Source organism: Phasianus colchicus, chromosome 2 (assembly GCF_987193195.1).
Source record: "Phasianus colchicus chromosome 2, bPhaCol1.hap1.1, whole genome shotgun sequence".
NCBI classification, from domain to species: domain Eukaryota; kingdom Metazoa; phylum Chordata; class Aves; order Galliformes; family Phasianidae; genus Phasianus; species Phasianus colchicus.
In genome coordinates, this window is record NC_143437.1 from 80232646 (window position 1) to 80258860 (window position 26215).

General features: G+C 38.7%; 1 protein-coding gene across 5 annotated transcripts in view; it reads right to left on the reverse strand.

The window, feature by feature from the left end:
- The window catches only part of MYO6 (myosin VI), a 99477-nt gene that overhangs the window by 61420 nt on the left and 11842 nt on the right, over nucleotides 1-26215 (reverse strand). For all 5 annotated transcript variants that reach the window (XM_090136117.1, XM_031611316.2, XM_031611315.2 and 2 more), the window contains exons 2-4: nucleotides 11447-11585; nucleotides 5308-5377; nucleotides 608-681 (exon numbers count right to left, since the gene is read on the reverse strand). In XM_090136117.1, the coding sequence (XP_089992243.1) occupies nucleotides 608-681; nucleotides 5308-5377; nucleotides 11447-11563 (261 nt within the window). In that variant the 5' untranslated portion in view covers nucleotides 11564-11585. The remainder of the gene's footprint in view (nucleotides 1-607; nucleotides 682-5307; nucleotides 5378-11446; nucleotides 11586-26215) is intronic.

Below are 26215 nucleotides of genomic sequence, written 5' to 3' on the forward strand. Positions count from 1 at the left end.
TGTTTCTTTCTGAAACACTGACACTTAGAAATTGCATAGACATTTTGCATTATCACAAGTCAGCTTTCTATTAGAAAAAAACAAGAAAGAAAATTCTTATCTTTCTTCTGTTTCACAGCTGTCAGTGTCAGGGCAGATGGCAAGGACAAAATGTAATTCAGTCAGAATTCATTAAGTACAATTAGGCAATCTGATAGCAATATAAAAGATTAAGATGGACATCTGAGCTAGGAGGTGTTAGAGACAGCACCTGTTTGCTTCGTTCAAAAATAATGAAGAAAGAACCATCTTGGTTAATAGCTATTGCAATGGTGAAGTAAGTTCCCTATAAGAATTGACATCTGTGATGCAACACTGTGCTACATCTGCAACTGAGCTGTCAGATCGAGAAAAATCTATTGTTCTGCCTGGAAAATTTAGCTAGTGTCAATCTGATACAGGTCTTAAGGTAGCAAAAAATGCCTGAAACCTCCTAAATATACAATGGTACAATTTCTTTTAATGTTCTGTGATTGGAGAAAAACACTAATTTTTTTTGTGGATTCAGTTTTTTTTTTTTGAAAGGATACTTATCATTAGACTGGTTGACATGACAGGTAATACTTACGTAAATTCTGTCCTTACTGTATCGAACTTTGATGTTGTGAAGGAGAGTGGCTTCATTTAAATACATAAGGGAACCTAAAAGTAAAAGAGTCATACTGCATTAAGAGAACGGGACTACCTTTGTGTACAGCCAAGAAACAAATCTTAGGACTAAGGAACATTTTACTTCCTCTCTCTTTGACTACAGTTTAATCCTATCATTCCTATCTCTATCCTTTGTTGAGGCAGAACCTCTGACTCGATCAATATACACTTTAAAAATTGTAGACCTACTCTTCATTGTACAACCTAAGTTAAAGAAAGTTGCTGAACCAAGAATTAGACTACAGGAGCCTTAACAGAGATCCTGCAAGTGTAAATTGTCAGCTCCAAGGTCCCTTATAACATCCTCACACACAAACACAGTGCTTTTCCCTCCATGCTGTTCTACAAGCATGGAAACCAGTGGCTATCAAAATCCATCACACCAACTTCCACCTTCCCTCTGATCTCTGCAACAGCATCCACACAGCAACACCATGATGCTTTGAGTAAATGCTGGCCTGGAGATTTTCAGCTCTTTAATTTTTCCAGCGTATTTTCTAGAGACAGCGGGGCAAATGTCATTGCAACATCAAGCACCAATGCAACCTTTCACATCTCTAGGCCTACTCACAGAAACTGCTGGAGGGGGACAATATTACCACAACAAAATCTACCTATTTTTTTCTTTATACATTAATACAGAATAGCTGCAAATCTATTCAGATTTGCTCATCAGAAAAAGGCAACTCAAGGCAGAGAGCAGGCACATGCACAGTTTCAACAGACTGGCAAAGGTAGGCCTTGTTTTCAGCTATAAAACTCTGAAACATGCTTGGCAGTCCAAAATTACAGAGAGCACTACTTATAACACAGCCTCAGTTTTCAAAATGTCTGGTCATCTTTTTCTATTTGCCTAAAATTCAAGTGCAGAACACTATTTTGTCTTGTTACGACTGACTGGCTACCATACCTTAGTATTCCTTAAAGTATTAGTGGCAAATGAAAAGTTGTATACATTTGACTACTGTTTATAGAATAAGCAATGAGTGATAACTGCAACCCCCTACTTCACATGAGGCCCATACGTGCATTATCAGTAGACAGTGACTAATAAAGCGTAGACAGAGAGTGTCACTTCTGAACTTGAGCCAAGTGGAACCAATGCCCCTTGGGCCTGAAGGGCCCTGGCAGAGAAAAACAAATCACAGAACCATAGAATTGCTCAGGTTGGAAAAGTCCTTAAATTCTAGCTCATTTCTGTGGATATGCAAGACAGACTGCAAATTCACAATGCCTGCAATCCATCTGCTCAGACACCTCACCCAGAAAGGAAGCATGAAGCTCAGCAAGCAGCTCCTAACTTCTCCCTCAACGTTCCTTCTACTGACTCAAAAGATACTGGCAGTAGAATAGGGAGTGGCTGTACCTCCCATTATGTATACCAAAACCAGTTTGAAGCAAAGGTCATTTCAGCAGTGGTTTGCAGCCTCCCTCTGGCTTGTGTAGCTCCAGTGAATAACAGTGTTTCCTTCTCTAACTAAAACATAGCTTTACTTCAGATGACTGGAGACATTCACATTTCTCAAAGGACTTCTGGGTTGTTCAGAAGAAACCATCTTCCTCTGAAAAAATCTCTTGTACATACAAACCTACTATGTCAGAGGTTCCTAGACCACAAATTGCATGGCTGCCTTAGCAGACCTATTTATGCAGTCACCTCTTTGAATGAGGTCATCCCAGGTAAAAAAACACATTATAGAAGGAAATGAACCAAAAACTTCCGGTTGCTCCAATGAAAGCTGAAATCTCCTTCTCCCTGTGGGTGTTGGTGGGGAGGGGGTTGTAAATTTTGAACATTGTTGCTTATGTTTAATCATTTTAATTCTCAATACTGAGTCAAGAAAATGCTGTATAGTAATTGTCTTTGTACACTTAAAATTCAAAAGAAACAAGCTTCCTCCTTGAATGCATCTTCATGTGGTTTGCATTATATTTTAAAGGAAATAGTGAGGCATCCCCCAAAAACTTCGTAATTATCCAAACAACACAGAACCCCAGATTTCAACATTCTCTTAGTCTCCACTATTCTCTTAGCAAAAGGATCCCAGAGCTCATTAAAGGCACTGTACCTAAAGATTCACCATGTAATGGGAGCTTATCTCCAAGAGAAACACTGTCACGTCATTGCAAGATGTGCAAAATAAAGCTTATGTCAGCAATTTCAAAAATGCACATTCTTTAGAATAAACTATAAAAGCAGCAACCACATTCAGAAGCAAAGACAGTAACCAGAGAGAGAATTACTGTTATTCATACGCTCATTCCTAAATATAAGCAGCATATGTGCACAGTCACATATTTTTTCACATATACAAAGTTCACAGAAGCAAAATCAGGCACTTAATGTCAGGAAATGCCAGTGTCAAATCCATACATGCTGGCTCTCCTGTGCATACAATAAAGCAGGGTTTGTATGAAAGATTATGTTTTATCCTGTAATTACAAGGCTCTATGTCTGTTGGACACTTTTTAAAAATAATTCTTATCTGACATCCGGCCTTCCCTATTCCGTCCTTTTATGGCTTTTTTTTGTCATAGAAAAAATAGGAGTTCCACCTGTGGTGATAGCCCTCTAAAACTGAGTAAGCTTGAGGTTGCTGGGAAGTGAACGAGAGGTGTTAATCACAAGAAAATATAAATTATTTTAATCAGTACTATTTGCAATATTAACATTTGAGGAAGGGCTAGGTTTACAAAAAGGTTCTCTCTTACAGCCAGCATATTAGAGATATGGAAGACTAAGGGTGGAAGAAAAAATAAAAATACTTCAGATTACTCCCTGGAAGGGAGTTAATCACTAAGGATAGGTTCGAATGGTAAGTGTATTATTAACTAGTTCCTCAGGATTTTTCAAAACTGTTATAAGGAGAGACAGAAAGCACGGAGTCATTTGTCAGGCTTCCCATGATTTATATTTAACATTCTCTTCTTAAAGATCAACAACACTCAGCACAAATCGCAGGTCCTTCTGTTAGAAGGACCTTAAAGATCATCCAATTCCAAACCCCTACTGCAGGAACAGTTGCCAACCATTAGGTCAGTTTGTCCAGGGCCACATCCAACCTGGTCCTGAATGCCTCCAGAGATGGAATATCCACAATTTATCCACAGTCTTCTCTGAGAGAGAAAAAGGCTAAACTTAATAAGGGATTCATATATGCTGGAGGTAAACCTCAACTGCTGGGCAAAAGATAGAAATACATTGGAAGTCTGAAAACAGTATCTGATACAGAAAGCATTGCTGAGCAAAATATTTTTAAGTTTCATATTTTATTTAGTAAACCACAGAAGACATTTTCTTCAGTAGGAAGACTGTTTTAACTTAATTGGATAGTACTTCGTTAAAATCTCAAATTATATCTATTATCTCATTCCAATTTTCAGTTCCCTGACTAGAACACTCAAATGCCAGGACATCTCAGTAGCATCACTGTGACCGATAAACACATTAAATGCATTTCTCTAACAATCATCATGGGCACAGAAGACAGATACCAACTTTGAAAAGTTCCTATCCACATTACATTCACAAAAATACCAACAAATGGAAGCAAAGCTGTCAGTTTGGTTCCACCTGTAAAAACACTGCATCATCTAAGTCCAGTCAGAAGCCTCAAGTCTCCTTTTCTTGTTATTACAGAGCAGTTGCAACAGTTGTACTTCCTGCCATGGGATATAAATACTATTCCACAACAGAAACTGTGGATCTTAAATCATCAAAACAAATTTGGAACTCCTACTTTTTATTTATTTTAAATGAACAACTGAATCTACTTTTCCCCACCATTTATGAAGTTACAGTTCTTTGGCCAACCAGTAACCCTCATTAGAAACATTCATAAGAATTCCATTCATCAGAACTTCAAGATAGGATAGTTTCCAGGAATAGATTTGTTCACAAAAAGCAACAGTTCTATAAAAGCTGATGTTTTCTCACTCATCTTTCTTGGCACTCTCTCTTCTCACCCTAGATTTGGGTACTCAATTTATTTCTACCCAACAAACCACAAAATATTTAACAAAATAAAATGCCCGCATATCAACACAATTTCTATTGTGCAAGTTCACTTCAAAAGTCCTTCTCCAACATCACTCCTTGACCTGATTCAGTATAGCCCATTTACATTTCCAGTAGCTCCAAAGGGCCTGGATTCCTATCTCCAAATTCTAAAAAGTTATCCTGACATTTTCAACTACTCATGCTTCCACAGGAATGCTACCTGAGGAATGAATAGGTTACATGCAGGAAAATGCAGTAAAATACAGAGGCTGATAAAGTAACTAATTCTTAGGCTTTGCTGTAAAAGATATAGTCAGTCACAAAATACTCATTGCAGTTGATCAAGATGCTACATATATCTGAAGTCAGTCAAGTAACAATTGCACCTGAGAATAATGCACGGGTTTCCTCAAAAGTGCATGGATGAAAATTTAGAAAAAAATGCAATAGATTATATTTTAAATAGGCCTGCTTTCAGTTTAAAGGGTTAGTAAAGTTCATACACAATTTCAAGTGAAGAAACAACACAAAAAGGAAATATTGCAAGCAAACAACATTCTCACACTTTTTTTTTTTTTTTTTCAAATGCATAGTTTATTTTTAAATTCGTAACTTACAATTATCTTCCACATCTTTTTTGCTGTCCTCTTCAGCAGGAAACACTTGATTGATAGCAGCCTGGAAAGTCTGTTAGACGAAAAATATTAACATTGTCAAAATTCCTTAAAATAAGGACTTCAAAGATGTCTTATATCATGTTACAAGTAAACATACCACCACTGAAGTTTCTAGCTTTATAACAGCTTTAGAAATTATACTGACCTACTAGGTGTAGACAACAACTGCATCATTTGCATTATTGAACTACACTACAAAAATTGCTGTAATATAAATTCTTACAACAAAAATATTTGATCCTTTTTGAAAATTGCACATAGTTGTTGGCACACAAGAGACAATGCCAAAAATAAGGATGAGAAAACCAACAATACTGCAAAGGGAAGAGAATTCTAAAGAGCAAACAACTCCCTTAGCTTTGCAATGAAGGAAAAAGAAGAAAAATGAAATTATTAGTTCAGCGGAAGTAGTGTTGTCATTTTTATGTTTTGTTTTATAACATTCTCACTTAAAACATAAATATTCAGTAAATAACATTCTCTATATCCCCAATTCCCGTAACTCAGGATTGTAACCATTTTCTTCAGCAAATCCGTATTCAAGTTAAACAAGACTTTTCTTCAGCCCCTATACTCCAAAGGTATAAAACCAGCCAGTTATCCAGTGTTCATGTCCAAGTGGAAAAATTCATATTAAAAACAACTTTGTTTCTCCTTTATTCTCCAGAAAGCATAATTCACACTGTTGTAAAAATGAAGGAAAAACATCCCAGAATGCATGTATTACAGCATCTGCATAAAACTGCAGGATAGTGTAAGAGGTAGGATTTCAATTATACCTCTTGTTTACAGTATTAATAGCTTGCTTGAACCACCTAGGAATGAACAAAAACCCTGCTGTATCCAATTAAGCACAACAGCCGCCATGCTGTTACAGGCCTCTTCCCTGTGGAAATGCAGATAAGAGGACTAGTTTACTCTCTCTACTATTTTAAAAAACAAGCAACCAGATCAAAAAGAGTGATCCTGATAAATGAGAAATTTGCTTGTTTAACTTCGTATCCAGCAAGACAGTATTGTGAGAAGCATCTCACATGGAAATTTAGGAGAAATACAGCAATTAGCTACTCTTTGCTTCACTACAAAAGATAAAATAATTGTGATCTTGTAACTTAGACTGTCATGAACATCTGCACATTCCAGCTCTCTCTGAAGAGGCACAAATTAATAACATCACTGAACAAAAGTCATTTCTGCCAGTTGAAAAACATTCACTCTGCAATATCCCTTCCCTACAAATTTATCACACTGTATGAAAATTATAGTCATAATAATTTATATTTTGCCATTTCCTTATTTGTATTGAAAAAAAAAAAGCATAAAATGCTTCTGTAAGGGAAAGGAAGCTGCATGGTGACTTTGTGACTTTGGAACACTTGGATGCCTATCAGACCACCTTCCTTCAGAGCATGGCAAAGCTGCGGTGGATCTGAATGTCACCCATCTCAGCAGTTCTGTCCTAGCAGAGCTGAGAGCCCTTCCCTCCCTCTCAAAGCACTGCAGTTGGAATACATCACCATCGTTTTTTCTGCAAGATTGTTGAGAATAAAGGTGTACTTCATCAGGTAAAGATCTATTTGAGCACAACAATTTCCCACATACTCAGTTCACAGAATCACAGAATCGTAGGGGCTGGAAGGGACCTCTTGAGATCATCCAGTCCAATCCCTCTGCAAAGCAGGCTCCCTAGACCAGGTTGCACAGGTAGGCATCCAGGTGGGTCTTGAACATCTCCAGAGAAGGAGACTCCACAATCTCTCATTCATTTCACACATTTTGAATGAAACAGCAGAAAAGATTAAGAAAGATTGACTGGCTTCACAAAAATCTAACTTTACTTGCTCTTGTCTGCCAATGTTTAACCGCTATTAAGGACAGTTGTTTTTTTTTTTTAAAAAAAAAGAAAACATGATATCCAGCTACTCTGTAACACTTCATAAATCTTTGATATTCCAACATTTGACAGATCTAAACCCGGTTACACCACATCTATCTCAGAAGAGGAAGGAAGAGCTTTTTCAATCTCAGCTTTCTGATCAAAGATAAATCTCAATGAGAAATTGAGAATTCATACTGACTGTCCTCCTTCATTGTTCAACACAATGGGAATTTTGAAATAATTACTAGAAATTGCATCATTAGATATGCTGCAGAGACAGCTTGCGACAAACCAGATGCCCTTCCCCAAGCCCTTCCTGTCTTATCTAATCTAGTATAGTATCATACCTAAATATTTAATGAATGTCAAAACTAATAAGCAGTACAAAGACAATTGTTCTCCTGATGGATTTTTTTTTAGATCAGAATAGTTTAAACTATGTGAACCAAGAATTTTACTCCTGTCACGGTTGCTCCAATGCTTTATGTTTAAGGTGATTACTTCTTGCGTAGATAAGTACATTATTTAAAAGATGTAAGGCTCTAAATATTGCCAAATACCATTAAAATCTTATCTGTTAAACAGAAAAATAGGTAAACTATCATTTTAAAAAAAATATTCATTGTCGTCCTGTATTTTGAAATAAATTGACTTTAAGAGGAAAATGTTTCAGGTTAAAGACAATTTAAAACATAGTTTAGGACAAACTTTCTAAAAATTGAGAGGATATTATTCTTATAAAGTGGTCTCAGAAGGCACAGCAGAGGATTTGTGGGTTTTTGAGTAGGCTTTTTTTCCTTTTTGTAATGAGGCAGCCCTTGAAATCCAATGGCAATCTTAACAATTTTTCCAGAAACTAGATGAGTGAAAAAAGATATCTTTCCGTTCAAGCAGGATCTTCTTTCTGCCATGTAATCCAATACGTGTAACCATGCCTTCCTTTATACCTTCCAGATACAGACAGGGAGACATCCCTGCTCTCAGCTGTGTTTCACAGAACAACTTAAAGCAACACCATTCATATGGTGGATAAGAGCCCGCTTTAGTTGCTCACACAAGCTGCACTCACTGTTAAAATAATGCCTTTGCTTGAAAACACTGAACTTTGGACGTTCTGATCCTTGCTTTCAGAGCACATTTATTCATTTATACTTAACCTGGTAAAATGCCTTTCTGGTTATTCAGAGCATACTAGGATAGGGGCCCCACAAAGCCTTCCAGAACCCTTCAAAGACTTTCTCAAGAGACATCAGGTGGCTCTCAGGTGAACACAACAGGGGTGTAAGTTGGGGTCTGCAGCAATATGTGCCTCCCCAGCACTGCCAGAAACTCATTACTACAGTACCATGTGGGTCCTAGAAAGGCCTCTCAAGGTGCAAGTCCCTCTGAGGCACCTCCCTAATCACTTAATTCAGATTTGCTACCTCTAGGAAAATATGAAATTCCCTGTTTGGCCATTGTACTCAGATCTGCCTTTGCCCTGTTACAGCATCAAGCAATACAACAGAAGCTATTTTCAACAGTTCCTAAAGTCGGGATATCTGATAAATTTGAAAGTACATTCTGAGTACAAAATGTGTAAATGCAGCATCAGCCAAGTGTAACAACAGGCTGTCTTTCCACTGCCTCCCTCCTGGCACCCCAACATGGGACAGCAGGCAGGAGGCAGGCTCCCAGCCGGATGGGGCCTCACTCATTCACAAACCACTCTCTAGATTCCCTCTTTTCTTTCCAGTTTTTTCAGCCCTGAAAGCCCAAGATCTAGCTTTGGGGAACAACTCCCATCACATAGCTCGTGCACCCTCTCTTCGGATAACAAGCTCTCAACCACGTGCATTACTCTTACACAACACAATCTCGGTTATTCAGATCCCCATCTCTCTTTAGACGCCTTGGCAGGGATAAGTAAATACTGTTTCTAGCTCTACATGAGCTGTGGTATCTAGAAATGCTATTGTTGGTTCGTAAGTAAATCAGCATGTTTGCCAGCTACCTCCACCAGTCTGGGCTGGGCTTCACAACACAAAGCAGTCTGTGGCCACACATGCCCTAGGTCCTCCTTCCTGCTGCTGCTTGCTGCCATCCTGGAAATTTTCCACTTCTCGGCCGCTCAGGCGGATCCCCTCTCTGACCTAGTTTGCTGTGTTACACAGCTCCACTGACACGGCTGAGGGTGCCACTGCAACGCCATGGCTTGCTGCCGGCAGGGGAGGGAGAGAAGGCTTTAGGACAGCAGCAAAACGCTGCCTCACAGCATTGCAGTTATTAACAATGTATTTTAATTAACCATTAATGGTATAAAAGGCAACAATCAAGAAAAGCATACATGTACATTTCCTTTTCAGTCAGTTATCTTGGGTAAGGTACCAGCTTCTCCAGAGAATACGTATGACATGTTAATGACCCAGATTAAAAAGTAATAATAAGTTACACTGCCCGGGTATGTTTACATGATCGGGTTACTCATCTCCTCCCTGTAATTATCACAGGCAGTTCTGGAGCTGCTGGATCACTCCTTACTGAAGAGCACTTTTGAGCTGTCATTTTGAATAAACAAAGTTGATAAGCGTGGGCACAAATGCTGACTGCTTCAAACCAGTGGCCCCAGTGCACAAAAGCAGTGTCTTCTTCAATAACAAAAGCAGTCAGAAACATTTCACTATAAACGGAAATTGATGTCACTTTGGAAAGACTGAGAAGGTAATGAAGATAATGATTTGCCCCACCACTGTGAATATAAGTGTGATACTCAGAAGTACAGGACCATAATCTCCATTGAATTTAAATGCCTAATTGTGAAATGTTTGGTCCCTTACATGAATGAACACACATTGTTCACTGAGAACCATGAAGCTAAAATATCTGTATTCTAGGATCCATTTTAAGAAAAATAATAATACAGAACGAAAACAGGAAGGAGGCAAAAGGGGGCTCCCAAGACAGCACGCATATAAGAAATAAACAGAGATTCAAGAATCTCTTTATTGACTGTTTTTGTTTTCAATACATGAACTTCTGCTCACATCAGAACCTTCTGGGGGTATAAATAGAAACAGGGCTAGGGGTCAACATCATTTAAATCAGTAAAAGCCTACTTAATCACAGCTTTGGAATATTTAATATACTCTTATCTGAATAATTTTGCTTTTTCCCAGACTGAAGAATGCACCAAACCTACAGATCTTATCTCACACACAGAGATATCAGATGTTACACTTTTTACTTCTAAGGAAAGAAAAATCTACTTCCTGTAAAATATATTTATTTATTTGTTTTTAAGAAAATCCAAAAACATTCCTCCCAAAGGAAGAACTGCTGCATAACCTTTTGATCTATGACAAAGCACTCTATTACTGTAGATGTGGGGAAGAAAAGTTACCAAAAAATTGCCTCTCCATACCTGCAGTTACAAAACAGATAAAATTGTTAGAAACAGCATACATCACACATTGAAAGATCGAATTACAACTACTAAAACAACGTGTAACCTTATTTCAGCTAGTAAAAACAGGGATGCTGGCCATCTGATTTAGGATAATTAATAGTAACAAGGCACTTCCTGTAAAAACTGACATTTAATTACGATGTACTGAATCTGAAAGATGTCATGATAAATGATGCAGCTTGAACACATTAATTAAGACTTCATTTCAGAAATTATATTTCCTTTGCCTTTAATTTAATGTAGCAATTCCATAAGACCTTTGATTGACATTACGTAACACTTCACAGTAGTCAAGGTAAGAAGATTCATCACTCAATCTTTAGCAACATAACAGAAAATTGCCTAGTCTAAAACAGAGCTTAGCACACTCCTGCAGGACTCTCTCTATATGTATCTACCAGAAAAGTGAGAAGTTAATCTCAACAACAGATTCCGAACCAGTCTCAAATGTAGAAACATCAAGCACACAGTACTGAATCAAAATAACTATGGAGATTCAGTCTTCCCATCCTTCTTAAGCACATACGCACAGATAATTGACAGAAAGCATGCACTTGTTATTAGTGGGATATTTCACTTGCCCTGCAAGCTAAAGCAGAATGAAATTCCTTAGCCAAGCATAGCAGAACAGAAAACCTTTTCCCCACTCATTCAGGCTGCATGTAATGGTGGATGTTGGAAAAGATTTGGGCCACAGGTTAAAATATATATATACGTAAGGTTTTTCTCTGTTCCTTCACTTATCAGATACTTACCTTGCCTTTCTGATTCAAAGGTTCAATAGTTAAGTAGTCAGTACCAATGTCCACAATCATGCCCATCTGAAACCCATCAGTTGGGTGTGGAGCCCAAACGGGCTTCCCGTCCTCCATTGTGGGAACTATCCAGTATTTCCTGTAACAAAAGAAAAAAAAGTTGTATACAAATCTAGTAAGATGTCAGGATTCAGTACGCATACATTAGTTTTCTATATTTAATCCTGTTACCCAGCACGGAGCAGCCAGACAACAGACTGGAGCAAGCCTGTCAAGACACATTCTTCCAGGCCTTTTCCATCCTGTGATACTTCACTCATGGAGGACTCACTTAAGCTTGTGTAAGATGATGATTCAAGGACTGAACAATTTTCTGGGTGGTCCACAGACTACTACTAACTGCAGCTACCACTAACAAGCTATGAACAAAAAAGGGAACCTAGCTCAGTGAAGTATGAAGTACAGGACAGATTCGAAGCTAAGTCTATACTATAAGTGTGTACCTTTATAGATATGTATACACACACACACGCATGCAATGAATCACACAACTAAGAGAGGCTTGTCTTTACCTGACCTGGGGTGCAAATACCTTAATTTCTGTCAAGGGCACATGTCCAGGTACGAGCTGAGCAGCAATGCAGTCCTTTCTCACTTGAGACAAATGAACATACACACTTCTAACACAGCTGAGCGTATGGCTCTTAAATAACCCTTTCATGAATTTCTTATAAATATATTGATTTTTCATACTATTCATTTGAGATACTAACATCCAACACAGCAACGCCAAAACTCTCCCTATTAAGGAACTTTGACCTTATTTTCTATAAAAATATGGTGTGAAAATAGTTTTAGATTATATGGAATCTACAATACACAAACGAAATAGATATTAAGGCCAAGACATTTAAACCTCAGGCTCCTCAAGTTATGCAGCTAAATAAGTTCCCAGTTAAAAGAAGTATTTGATTGCATGCAAATCTCATTGAACTAACCAGGAAAGCTGCCAGCATTGGCACAATCTGAATGGCTAATGGTGCCATTTTAAATATGCTGAATGAGTTCTTTTTTTTGAAACCTACTTTAGAGTCCTTACCCTAATGAGAATAGGGATTCCTCACAGCTTGAAAGGCTCACTCCTCCTGGCTTTCTCTAATTTCTCCTCCAAAACTGATTCACTTACTAAAGTGACATGCTTTAGGGATCCCAAAACTTGTAAAAACATTTGCCACATCACTAAGGTGGAATTTGCCCCTCCCAGCAAGAATCAAATGAGCCTGCAAGCCAGAAAGAAAGCACTGGCAGCAAAGTCACATGCTAGGAAACAAGTCCCGTGTTTGTCTTTTCCTCACATCTGAACGAAAAAGGAGCTTCAAAATTTCTCACAGTGGGTGCAGATCCCCTGATCACAAGCAGTGTCAAGGACAAAGGTCATTGTCCCCCCGAGGAGGTTGTACAACCACAAGCCAGAAAGGACATTCTCATCTCACTGAGAATGCGTCAGGACATGCTTCACATGACCTGCTTTTTGCTGCCTCCAAGGAATTTAAAAAGTTCTGAAGAGAAAGCAAAGCCTTGCTGAGATTGCTTTGGGAATGCTGCTGGTCTTAACATCTTTGTTGTCAACACATAAGGCAACCTGTCATTACCTTCGAGGTTAAATGACAGAAGATTTAAAGTAATTCTAAAGCAAAGAACTTGGAATGCAAAGTCATTTTTATTTTTTTTTTTAAATCAAGTAATGTTCATAAGAGACTTTGAAAAAAATGGTTGTAGCATACTTCATTTAGAGTAAATCTCTATTTTATGTTTAAATATACTCAACTAATTAGTTAATTTTTCCCCCTAGCAAGCAGTTCGGGATGTTTAAAGATAATGAGGATTTTAACACACAAAGTTTATAGCATATTCCAATCGCACAACTCATGTTATTTAAAAGAATTTATGTAATACAGGAAGCCTTACAATTTATTTTCCCATGTGGTCGGAGCAGTTTAACTTCTCTTAGCTGCTCACAAAGTTTATGTGCTAAAACACTGAGCATCACATTCGCTTCTATTACTTCCAGCCTCTTGCCATATGCCATGAACTCTGCATACCAGGACCATCGTTAGCATGTTGCCAGCAACATGGGATACATCCTGTAAAACAACATCTGCAAACACTCACAGTTGGCTGCTGGCCATATTCTCTTTACTGTAGGATATTGTAAATCAGACCCAAGCTGCATCACTGCTCTGTGGGTTATTTCTTCCAGCCAGACCTGACCTCTGAGTATCACTGCCACAATGGGTGCAGCTGCTAAACATCTGAGTTTATTTCTGGATGTAACCAGGCCTTAATTTCTTCACAAGCCTATCATCTTCTTTTAAAATCCTACTTCAAACTGGCACTTCAGCCATATGCCGCACACCGCTTAAAACAAGGCTCTCTTCTGCATTCAGTGTATGGCCAACTCTCCGGACATAACAACCTTGCAAAGGGAAAAAAACTCAATAGTACTGCCAAAATTTCTGCTTCAACATGAATCCAGTCCTTCCAGTTGGCATCTAGAGGCTTCTGCTTTGTTCACCTATAGAGACTTCTGCATTCTTCCACAGTCTGAAGCCTATTTCATGCCTTATTAACAAATGATGACAGGGTAATGTCGTGAGCTAAAAAATCCTCTTGAATGACAGAGCAATGAGTGAATTCAGCCACCAGAATGCAAAATGCACATTTGAGAAAAACGAGCATCGAGGTTTTGCAAGCATGTAAGAATCCACTGATTGCATCAAAATTAAATGTAGTAGTTATTCATGAGATAGCTAATTACTTTTAAGAAATACAGTCTTCTGCCTGAGAAGCATCACAAAACCAGTGACTGTAACATTTTGCTCAGCAAATGTTGAGCATCACCATTAGCTGGGACTCTGACAGGCTTCTGGCAACACAACAAGATTAGCAGCTGAAACCTATCAGGCTGTACCTGCTCTACTATCTACCTTCCCATCTGATGTAGATGCCCCTGCCCTTGAGACTGATGCATGAAGTCTGCTCCAGAACCAGCTCTTGCACAGCCAGTTTCCAGCTCAGCATTCTAAGATAAGCTGAAACACAAAAGTACAAGTTCAACTACCTGAGACAAGTCTTTTAGGAAAAGGCAACAGCATTTTATTGAACGAAAAATGAAAATGAAAGAAAATGCTTTATTAATTAAAACATACAGATCAGAAAATGCAAACTAGTAGCAGCACTTCTGCTAATCACAGCAGGTTGAACATCTCAGAAATGCAGACCCAGTTCTTTCATTTCACTGTCTAGTGCTTGCAGTTTCTCACAAGCAAGTGCCTTCACTAATTTTCTCTGACACACTTTTGTGGTCATCCTTACATTGTATATACCATTCGCATAAGAAATACCAACTCTACTGTTGTCTTTATCACCCAAATCATTTTTGAAAAGAAAGCCAATACTTTATGCTTAAAGCAGAATAGAAATATAGTTGGTTTTTTTTTTTTTCTCTGCAGTAAATGCGACAATTCACAGAAAAATCCTGGATCTCAGTAAAGAAAGCACAAAATTCTCTGCATCATTTGAACATTCACAGATCTCTTCCCACTTTCTTATGAGAAATGTTTTTAAATAAGTTCTGAAATCAGAAGGTAAAATAGCAAGTGAACCCAGAAATATATCCTGGAAGAACAAATGCTATGGAGTAGAAGAGGTGGTGTGATACAGTCTATAGACCCGTACAATCTACCCTACGCCATCTCACTCTCCTGTTTCTGAATTTCTGCTCTAGTCAGGTCAGCACAGCTGCATTCCTTGCTTTGCTTCCTTCCTGTCCACCTTGAGAAACACCGGTCTTTGTTACAAGAGGGTGCTGAGTAACAACCAGAGCTTTGCAAAAACACACATCCACTTTATCTGCAAATATTTAAATGGCTGCTGCATAAAGAAAAGTTCTTAAGAGCAGCCAGATTTACAAACTAGTAAGAAATTTCCTTCACAGGAACACAATATTTTTCATATTTACCACTATTCAGAAAATACTGTATTACTTGCACTGTGCTGCATAAAAGAAACTTTTCACATTTTCAAAAAAATATATTTGTACAATGTTTTTTCAAATGTGCCACATCTAATCAATTTCCATTTTTGTATCTGCACACAACTTTCACAGAGCTAAAATGTAAGCCATTAAATCAAGATGAGATCATTAAGAAAGCCCCTATCATAGAAAGCATACCTAGTATATGCTTTAACTGAACTGATTTCAAAGGTCTGAATGTTGTTCAGCCATTATTTACTAAGTGACAAGAACCTCTGCACAAAGTAAGAAAAAAACAACTAATAAAGACCTATAATGCACAAGAAAATCAACCAAATAACATCTCAATTTTACAAAGCCTACCCAAAGGTGCCGGGATGAGAAGCCCAGTGGAAAACCTCCTCTTCTGAAGAAAGAATTGGCTTACTGGAGAAAGCTTCATTGCAGGCTCTGCCAACTGGATTTGCTGGCTTTTTTGGAAATGCACTCCTCACCAGACAATGTCAGCACCAGAGATCTTTGTGGCAATCAATAAACAAAAGGAAGAAAGAATTCTGTACAACACTAAGCTTATAAAATTCCAAGCTTGTGGTCTTTTGACTACGATATTGTGAAACTAAGATTGATACACATGAGGATAAACATTTGCTGATTTCCTCTGTGATTCTTGTATTTGTCAGCTTTTCAAGCTACCCATCTGTTAAGAATACTGCTCCTACTTCAGTTTTTACTAACAACACACATTGGTTTCTATCCCAAATCTCATTAATTAAAATAAACCAAGTGAAACTGCCTGATAGATCAAAAAAAGAAGTATATAGAATCCACAGGAGTATTTTCAACTCACAACAAATAGAAGTAGCAAAACCCAAAACACAATGTCAAGTTTCAGAAACACTAAAAATGCAGTCAAAAATAAAGCTGAAGTCAAAATTAAAGGAAGAACTCCTCAGTTATGTTCTGGACACCACTTCAGAAGCCTTACAAAACAGTGGGGGGAAACAGTGAAACTGAACTACAAACCAAGGCAGCAAAAACAAGGAGATGGGTAGCTCAAGCCACACTCCTGAAGGCTGCGAAGGTCAGCCTGGGTTAAACAAAGAGAAGGGCACAGAGCAGGCAGCGGGGAGACATAGGGAAGTTCAAGACAGGTTTCATCATTCAGGGGAAGACCTCAAAGTAAAATCAAGCCATATCACAACAAAGTAGAAGGACCATGAGAGCAGAGAGGCACACACTTGCAGGTCTACCAGTAGCAGCTAGTGAATCTAAGTATGAACTCAGCAGTTTGCGTTGCTTGGCTGAGGCAAAACACTGCCGAACCGCTAGGCCTGAACTCAGCAGCATGTTCAGCCAGTAGCCAAGGGCAGGAAACATCAGCCTCTCCAACCAGCACTGGAACAGTCTATGCCCTCCCACGATACCTCTTTCCAAGAGTAAAGGCAGGGAAAAAAAAAAAAAATGTTTTTTAAAGAAGGAGGTTCTCTCTTGACTGAGGAAGTTTAGATTCCCTTCCAGTTGTGTCGCTTCCCAACCTCCCGCACCCAGCAATCCCCATCTCCCCAGTGGTTCAGTGACTACCTGCTCTCCCTACCCACTACATTCTGATGCTAGGCTATAGCTCATTTGCAGGTGACCTAATGCAAGAACTCACTTTTCCAGTCTCCTTTGAGGATACATGCGCATCAGTTTTTACTTCAGCTTTTACCAAGCTGATCCAGAAGGAGGCTGTAGTCTGAATCCCAGTAATTCACACGAAGATAAACCCAACAAATTCATCAATTCACAAGGAAGTCATAGGCATATTTCCAGACACAGATTAAAAAACAAACAACAAACAACAACTTTTGATTGCTTTTGAATTTTTGGTAATTTGCCAGTTCTTCGTATGGATTTGGTTGTTTAGTTTTTTGGGTTTTTTTTTCAGAAAAATACTTGAAGTAGATACATTACAACAACCAGGGACACTACTGTACATTTTATTCTTTTAGATGAGTCATCCTCAGACCTTGAACTTCAAGCAACTCTACAATTTCAACAGAGAAAGTCAAGGCTGAAGTGTAACCTTCGTCCATGTTGTACTAATAACAATGTTGTTCTCCTTGGCTGCACTGGAGAACAATTCAGAAACTCCTCCAGGGCTTGGGGGAGCGGGTGACCTGTCACACACCAGCACACAGCTCTCACTCTTCACTGCACCCACTTGTCTTGCCAAGCTTTGAACTCCAGGTCTCCAAGCCTTTCTCTGCAGTGGAATAATACAAAACACAATAAATAAGTAAACTTGAAGAACCGAAAAAGAGCAGCCCAAACTGTTTTATCAGTCTGCTAAATGCTCATACGTATGCTTATGTATGTAAATAACAACCAAACAAGACACCTATTTGCATTATAATGTGGGTTGGTTTTTTTTGTTGTTGTTGTTGTTTGTTTGTTTTCTGCTTTATTTTGTTTTATTTGTTTAAAGTCCAGCAATAGGAGAACATTACCAAACACTACCTTCAGGTATATACCAGAGTGAAAAATGGAAACACAGCGACAGTTTTAACCTTCTTTTTCATTTCTCCATATCAGCTTATACATCCTATGAAAAGCATGGATGTAACTTACAGATGCTGTGCAGACACAAAGACAATCTCAGAGATGTTACTGATAAGATATTTGGGAATATGAGACTAAAGGCATTCTCTTAATATATAAGAGTGTAAAAGCAATCTAAGACAGTCTTACCAAGGGCAAAGCTACCCAGAGAAAGTAAAACAGAACATTTTGCCAGTAAGTCCATCAGGTCTGGGGGGAATATCAGTATAACAGGCCACTTACTATGAGGCAAGAACAGTAATTTCAGTGAAAGACAGTTTATTATTTATCTATCTCAATCTTAAAAAAAATATATGGAATGTATGCTTGAAGAATAAAATCCATCTGAAACAACTTTTAATTCTTGTACTGATCTAGAAGAGCTCACATTTTCAAAGAAGCCACAGTGCTATAAAGATTTAGGCATCTGAGCAGCAACAGACCAGACAAAATCTGTTGTTGGTACCAACAGGAATTTGACAGCACTAAGAACTGCAGACCGGAACAATTTCCACATTCTGACCACATCCTGACCGTAGCTGAACTTTGATTTTTGGCAATATATTCATTTTCTTCAAGGGCTTCCCTAAACCTTGACAGAGTGCCATGCAGATTATGGTCCCCAGACCACAGCTAATCTTGGGTCAGGTTTTGCCACAGTGCAAGACAAACGTACTCCTGCTAGCCAGACTATTTTTCTTACTGTGGGCTCAGAGTGTCTGGGCCTTGCAGCAGATGGCCAATGCAACTCCACTGCTCGCTGCTTTTACAGAGAGCAAACTCTAAGAAATCCAGCTCTTGTTCAGAAAATGGCTAGACAGGCTGATATAGAAGTCCAAGAGCATTCTACTGATTTTAAAATCTCAAATCAGAACGCTACTTCCAAACACTTAACAGCAACGCCACAAAAAAATGCCTTTCTGCTCAAAAGATTCTGTTCAAGCCAACACTGACCAAAAATTACCAAGCAGCATTATCACAGAAATCAAGATCAGTTTTCTGTCTCAGTGTTACAAAATTTATAAAAGGGACCAGGTTTGGTCAAACTCATCTTTTAGAAGGTGCCAAAGTAAGCCATTGGCGCCTATGGCTGCAGGCACTACAGTACTAGCGCTGCCTCTTTAGAGTCAGAAGAGTCATCCCTAAGGCTGGGTATTGTACTGAAGCAACCAAAGGCACACACGATCACAGTACATCTGATGTTAAAGTAATCTGAAAATAACGCATGCAGAATCATGACTAGCAGGATCGGCCCTTGAGCATAATTACAGATTCCCTTACAGAAGCTTATGCAGAAGGCAAACCACTGTGGTCACGTGCTCTGAACACCCTATTTGTTTTGGCAGGAAAGCCAAAAGTAGAGTCAAAGAAAGCTTTCTGTCAGGTTGTAAATGCAGCCACAAAATGTGATTCAGGTGTTTTTAAATTCAAAACTTCCCAAGCAATTACAGCAGAAAAAAAAAATTTCAAGAATAGTCACTGTAATGCTGCCAATGCCACTTCCCAATCTGAGTTTGTAGCTCCAAGATTAGAGAGAGCATTGATCTATGACACCCGTGCTCTTTAAAAAGACTTTTTTTTTGTAATCTGAAATGTAGGCTAACTTGAAAGACTGAGAGACTCCTCCAAGAAATGAGACAAAGTCAGCAAGTCCTGCCCCCACATAGTCTTCATTCAGACTAAGTGGAGTAGTGTCAATTCACATGCCTAAAACACATCCATCCCATGATAGCCTGATGGCTAGATACATTCAAGAAGGATAGCAAATCTAAATTCTGAATGAAACTGAGCCTCTGCTAAATAAAAGGTGCTGTAATATTCATGACCACTTTTCCTTTTCTTCCTTCAGTTACATGAGTAGGAATAGTCTTCATTTTGCTTTAAGAAATACTGGTGGCTAGCATCCATAGCATTTTGAGGGGTTTACTAACTTTACTCTGTACCAAATAGCTTTACCAGATCCAGTCTGGTCTCCTAGAGAAAACGTGAACAAACAGCTGGGGAATATCTGACCTGCTAAGGAGCATCCTCCGCTTTATTTTTACCCCAAAGGAATCCTATTGGTATGCCTGGAGCCAGAATGCAGTAAACGCAGGCTTTAAGCAAGAGGCTCAATTTGCGAGCAAGCTCCTGAGATAACTAGCGCACACATCTCTAATCAGCCTTCATCCAGATGCTAATAGTTCCTCGTATCAGAAAGGAGAGAAACTGTAGATCATTGCTCTACAATAATCAGGGCAGGGTTAGGGCTTCTTTTTTCTTTTGCCCTTCATTTATTTGCATTTGATCTTCAACTTGATCATAATTTTAATCTAATCTCTATTTCTGAATACAGTGCATTAGTGTTCATACAACACATAGCTACCAATCACATCACATTACTTCATCAGCAAGAAAGGGAAGATAGCTTACACTGACAAAGGAAAAAAAATATTCAAGTAGCCAAGTCATTCTTTTCCCCCTCACTAAGGAAGCACTATTCCTTCTGCAATATGTTTTGCCTTAGCCTCACAAACTTCAGGACTTCAAATGCATGTTCATGCTAAAAAATTGAGCTCAAGCATCAGCCACAGTGAGACTTCCCTACAGATCTTACACAGAAATCATGATCTTGCCCTGTAAAAACAACACATGATTAAAATTACCTTCAGTTTTCTCCCAGTTGCCATAGGAGGATCCAGCAGCTCTCACCCAGCTGAGCTTTAGGCCATGAGCAGCCACCAGGCAGCTCTCACAAGCCCAGCCCATCAACACTGTGCTGCCCTGATCCCGCAGCGCCAGCTGCAGGGGGAAACCATGTGCTGGGACAATAGTTCAGAAAGGTGTCAATGTTCTTGGACAACAGGCCTCAAGATGAAATGGCCTACCTGCTCCTGCTCACCCCCCACAGATGATGACGTGAACTGGAAACCTGGCAGCAGCAGTATCTGAAGTGCTGCTGAAGCTCTGTTCCTTCATGTCCAGACAAAACATTGTTCAGTTTTTCTGAACAAAGCTGGTGCTTATTCAGCCTGCACAGAGCTTTAATCTTCATGTTTTGTCTAACACTGGGCCACGGATTCCTCTCCTTGTTGGATAGATGAGATATAAAATGGGGCCCAACATGCCAAAGCACAGCCAGTGCAGTTTGATTCAAGTGTCAAAATTTCCAATCGTGTCCTTCAGCCACATTAACTTACATAAACTTTTCTTTAAGATATGGGCAATGCATAATAAAATGTAAATTCAAGTTGTTTTTAAAACACATTGGAAGACATGATTTTAAAAACATTATTAAAAATAACTATCCTTGAAAACCATGTACGAGGTTTATGGAAACTTTTGATTTCCACATACAAGATCAGCAAAATGTTACTCTCCTCCACAAACTACAGACATCTACAGAAAAGTATATTCTAAACGCTCCTCAAAAAAACACTTCTCCCCTTAGGAAGATTCAGCCTCCTTACTCACTACATAATGCTTGCTCCCCATTAACTGGTAAAATACAAAGATGTAACAATTTGTGACTTAGGAAAGAGCATCAAAGAACAGGTGAGGTAATTTAAAAGCTCATTGCTCCAGGGACAAAAGTCACTTTTCCCAGTTCTCAATCCTTTTCTCCCCACCCCACCAGCATCAACCCCAGAGATCCTGCAACACTAAACAGTGTATCCAGTGCACCAGGACAGCACACACGCACAAAAAAAATCTCCAAAAGGGATGACTTCATCCATTTTAATAATTCTTCCCAGATCAAAATGAGGATGAATGAGCTTCCATTGCCAGCACAAACAAAGGTAGCAAATATAACACCAAGCAAGCACAAATCAGAGCAGAAACTCCTCCAGGCAACAAGTTTTTACATTGTATCTCCACAGTTTTGAAAATCCACCACATGTGAACTGAAGGACGCAGGTGTAGAGAATGAATACAGACTAAGTATCACTTTTTCAAGACAGAAAACCAAGTCCTCCCTTACTTCAAGATTCAAGCAGACTTCTTCATTTTTAGCATTCAGTACTTCCTTAGTCATGACAGTTTCCTTCACTAAAACCAAAATATTTAATGCAGAAACACAAAGAAAATCTGACACACATAACAAAGGATATTTCTGTAATGATTCAAGTTAAAAACTCAAACCTCCCTAAACCCAATGGTTTTTCCACTGCTTTGAAGATTTTGTTCAACATTTCAGAAAAGGCATTGCATTTTCTACTTCTCCCAGCTGATGATATCTGCAGCATTTTGCAAAATTCAGCAAATATGAGCAAGTGCAGCCTGAGTTACCTGGGCTTCACCCTGAGTTCAGATGTTCACAGCTGATCCAGGGAATTATGAATTTTAGTTTCAGAGAATAAAGGCACATTTTTAAATATTTCAAAGAGAAAAACATGCAACAGTTTTTTCCTTCTTTCCACACTTTTGCAACACAAAGAAGAATATGGACAATATAATAGAAACTCCATTTGTGAAGCTTTCTCAATTGATTACTGGCATTTTTCTGAGCTATCTGAGGTCAAAGATAGTTGAAACTGTATTCTCCAAATACAAAAGTAGGGTACTTAATGCAGATCACAGAAAGATTTGACGAATATGACTTCTGGGATTTAAATAACACACTTTCAGACCAGTTGTTTTTAACTGCTGGTTCCGAAGTCCCCAAAAGAGAGATCAAGAGAAGTAGTATTCCAAAGAACCTACGGAAGTAGGTTGTGAAGTTTCTGATGGAATCCAGCCACCCAATAGAAACACCAGGGGAGTATGAAAACCAGAAAGATTAAGTTGTTCCTATAGAGCAAAGAGAAAAACTCAGCAGCTGACGTCACATGTTCAAATAATGTCTACACATATAAAATGAAGTTGAGAAAACTGAAAGGCAATCAAATGGAACTGCCTATAATTGTGAGAAGGACCAGGTGGAGGTGGAGGACTAACGCACCAAACAGCCATTCCCACTTAGCACTTTCATTCAATTAACATTAACAGAAGAAATTTCTAATTTTCTCATCACCACTCCCAAGAAACAGGCACAACTCCATTTAATTCAACTTGCTATACACCATTAGGATTCACATAGGTGTCACAAGAGGAAAAAAAAGACATAATTAGATCAATTCAGATCAGTTGCTATAAAATCCATGGGTTTTGTCATTTGGCACATTTAAACCTATTATCCAGTTAATCAATTAGAGAAGAGGATAACGTGAAATAATTCTTAAGCACACTTCAATGAAACTTAAATCTTCTTATACTTTTTTGTTTAATTCAAACACCTTCTGTGATCAAGAAGAGCACCTTTAAAGCCTTCCTCCAAGTCTAACCCTATCTATTAACTGATGAGTTTCAAAATCCTTCCCATTTAAAGATTCATTTTTATTAATTTCTAAGTTTTAAGACACATCCCCTTGATTCTTCCAAGGCAAAGGCAGTGCATTTTCTTCCCACACATTTTCACAACTTCCTTATACATCTCCAATTCCAGTAAAATAGAAATTCCGTGAAGTTTTAAACAAACCTGTTGCCTGACAAAATAGGATAAGGATCACATAATCACATATTAAATATAGACACAACATGGAAAGCAGAAAAATCTGTAATCACTGGAAATATAATCACTGGAAACCACACACAGACCAGAAATAGACAATATTTTAAATACAATGGCAATGAATCATTTGGAAAATTCTCTTCTAGAATTACTTCCAACACAGATCCTGAAGTAGAACTGGTTCTTTCCTTCTTCCTAGGTCAACATGTTTCAGCCAGTGACTCACAAGACTTCACACCCAGTCTGCAAAGCTGCTGCCTTTTTTATTTTAAACACAAATATGGCCAAACGATCTGTGTTAGGGCCTTTTAGCATTATCACTTGAGAGAATTTCAGTCTCAACATTTGCAGATATTGCAAGTACTCAGAAACACTAACAGTGGCAATCAAAACACCAAGGAGACTGTCAGAAATGTCACGCATAACCTTCTGGTGACAGAAGCATTCAATCAATGCATTTGTAATTACAAGCAAGACCCTCACTGCTGACTGCCAAACAGTTCAACATGAAACAGTTACTGATATTTTTGTCCTAGCTGAAGAATGAGAAACACAGTTCTAAAGCACGCAGACATAGAAGTGGCTGTACAGTTACTGAAGACCATGTGATCTTTTGGAACTTATCTCAATGAACACACAAAAAACAACCTGACTACTTCCTTGCTTTCTGCAGCATCCTCTTCAGCTTTATGGACTTTTCAGTACAGGAAGGACATGGAGCTCCTGGATTAGGTCGTGAGGAGAACCACTAAGATGATCAGAGGGCTGGAGCACCTCTCCTCTGAAGAAGCGTTGAAGGAAGTGGGCTTGTTTAGCTTGGAGAAAAGAAGGCTCCAGGGAGACCTCATTGTGGCCTTCCAGTACTTGAAGAGAGCATATAAACAGGAGGAGGAACAGGGTGGACAGTGGTAGGACAAGGGGGAATGGTTTTAAACTAAGAAGGGGACATTTAAGTTAGATATCAGGAGGCAGTTTTTCACACAGAGGGTGGTGACGCACTGGAACAGGTTGCCCAAGGGGGCTGTGGATGCCCCATCCCTGGAGGCATTTGAGGCCAGGCTGGCCTCTGGGCAGCCCAGTCTGGTGGTTGGTGACCCTGCACATAGCAGGGTGTTGAAACTCGATGATCATTGTGGTTCTTTTCAACCCAGGCCATTCTATGATTCTGTGGTTCAACGACTTCTGTCCCACAACATTCCAACTGAAGTTCATTGATGCACGCTGAGACTCCAATGTGGTGGTCTTAAGCCAATAAAACTTTGTATATTCATGCAAAATTTGAATTCCACAGGAGCTTAAATTGGAGCCATCAGGAAATTCTACAGAGAAGGCAAACACAATTGATTCAAACTTTCTTGAGAACAAAAGTATTTCAGATCTCCTTTCACAATGGATATTTCTTCTCAGTGCTATAGGACCTAACCATGCTTTTGGAGGGGAGGGGAAGTACCAAACCCCTCGTAGATTTCCTGAAGTCACCGGAGCTGTTTCCTCTTTGGAGGAAAGGTTTTCATCAAAGTAGAGCTTTTGCTTTTGAATTTTTCAAGGGAACCGGTAAACTAAGAGCTTTTACATACAGCTGTCTCACAGACCATGTATTTAGAAATCTTCTAAGATTATCTTAGAAAATATTGAAAACATAATGTGAAAGAAAAAAAATCACATACAGAATAGAGATGTAGTACCACAAAGAACTCTGACTTAAATGAAGTCAGACACTTCCTGAGGAACTCAAAAAGCTCAAATCCATTGTTTGGTATTGAGATAGACAATGAAAACATGAGGTTCAGGCAGATTCCAGAGACCTATGCAAAAAGCTTAGAGCATCTTGAGGCAAGGCCTCAAGAATAACTGAGTTCAAAAAAAGTGAAGATAACAGGACAAATCAACAGAACCCAAAACTCACTGAAGTAAAAAACAAACAACAAAAAAAAAACCAACCAAGCAACAACAAACACAACAGACACACATCCCACAGACCCATTTTGGAAAATGCATCATCAAATAACAAATGAATCAGCATTCCCATCACACCATGTTACTGGAGACTCCACCTCTCTTTACAGAGACTCATGTTCCACCCTTCACAATAGCATACCTGTCTTCAATTACATGGACATGCATGCTTCCTTTTGCTCACTGAAGGACAGACCCAAGATCTGAAGAATTATCTTATCATTTCCACTAAAAAATAGACAGTATTTAAAGGACATACTAGATTGCAATTCGAAATACTATACTTAAGCCTGGAGTATATTCTTCCCAAAGTAGCCTATAAAGAATAAAAGCAGCTGGTATCTCTTTCTTATTAGACAGAAATAAAATTGATAATATTAATCATTAACCTGCCTTTGTATTTCAGTACAGATGCTCTGTTAAAAGGAAAATCCCATCTTTCAGAGTTTCTGCTTCAACTGGGTAACTTAGAAACAGAATTCATTTAGCTGTAACTGCTTACACTGACAAATTTTAAAGTAAATAAATAAATACACAAATTAATGCTTCTTTCTCAATTCCAATTTCTTGGAAACAACAAAGAAAACAAGAAATTAATCAAATCCCTTCTCAAACGCCTGCACAATCTGAAAGTCTTTTCCTATTCTGCTTTCACAGACAAGAGTGA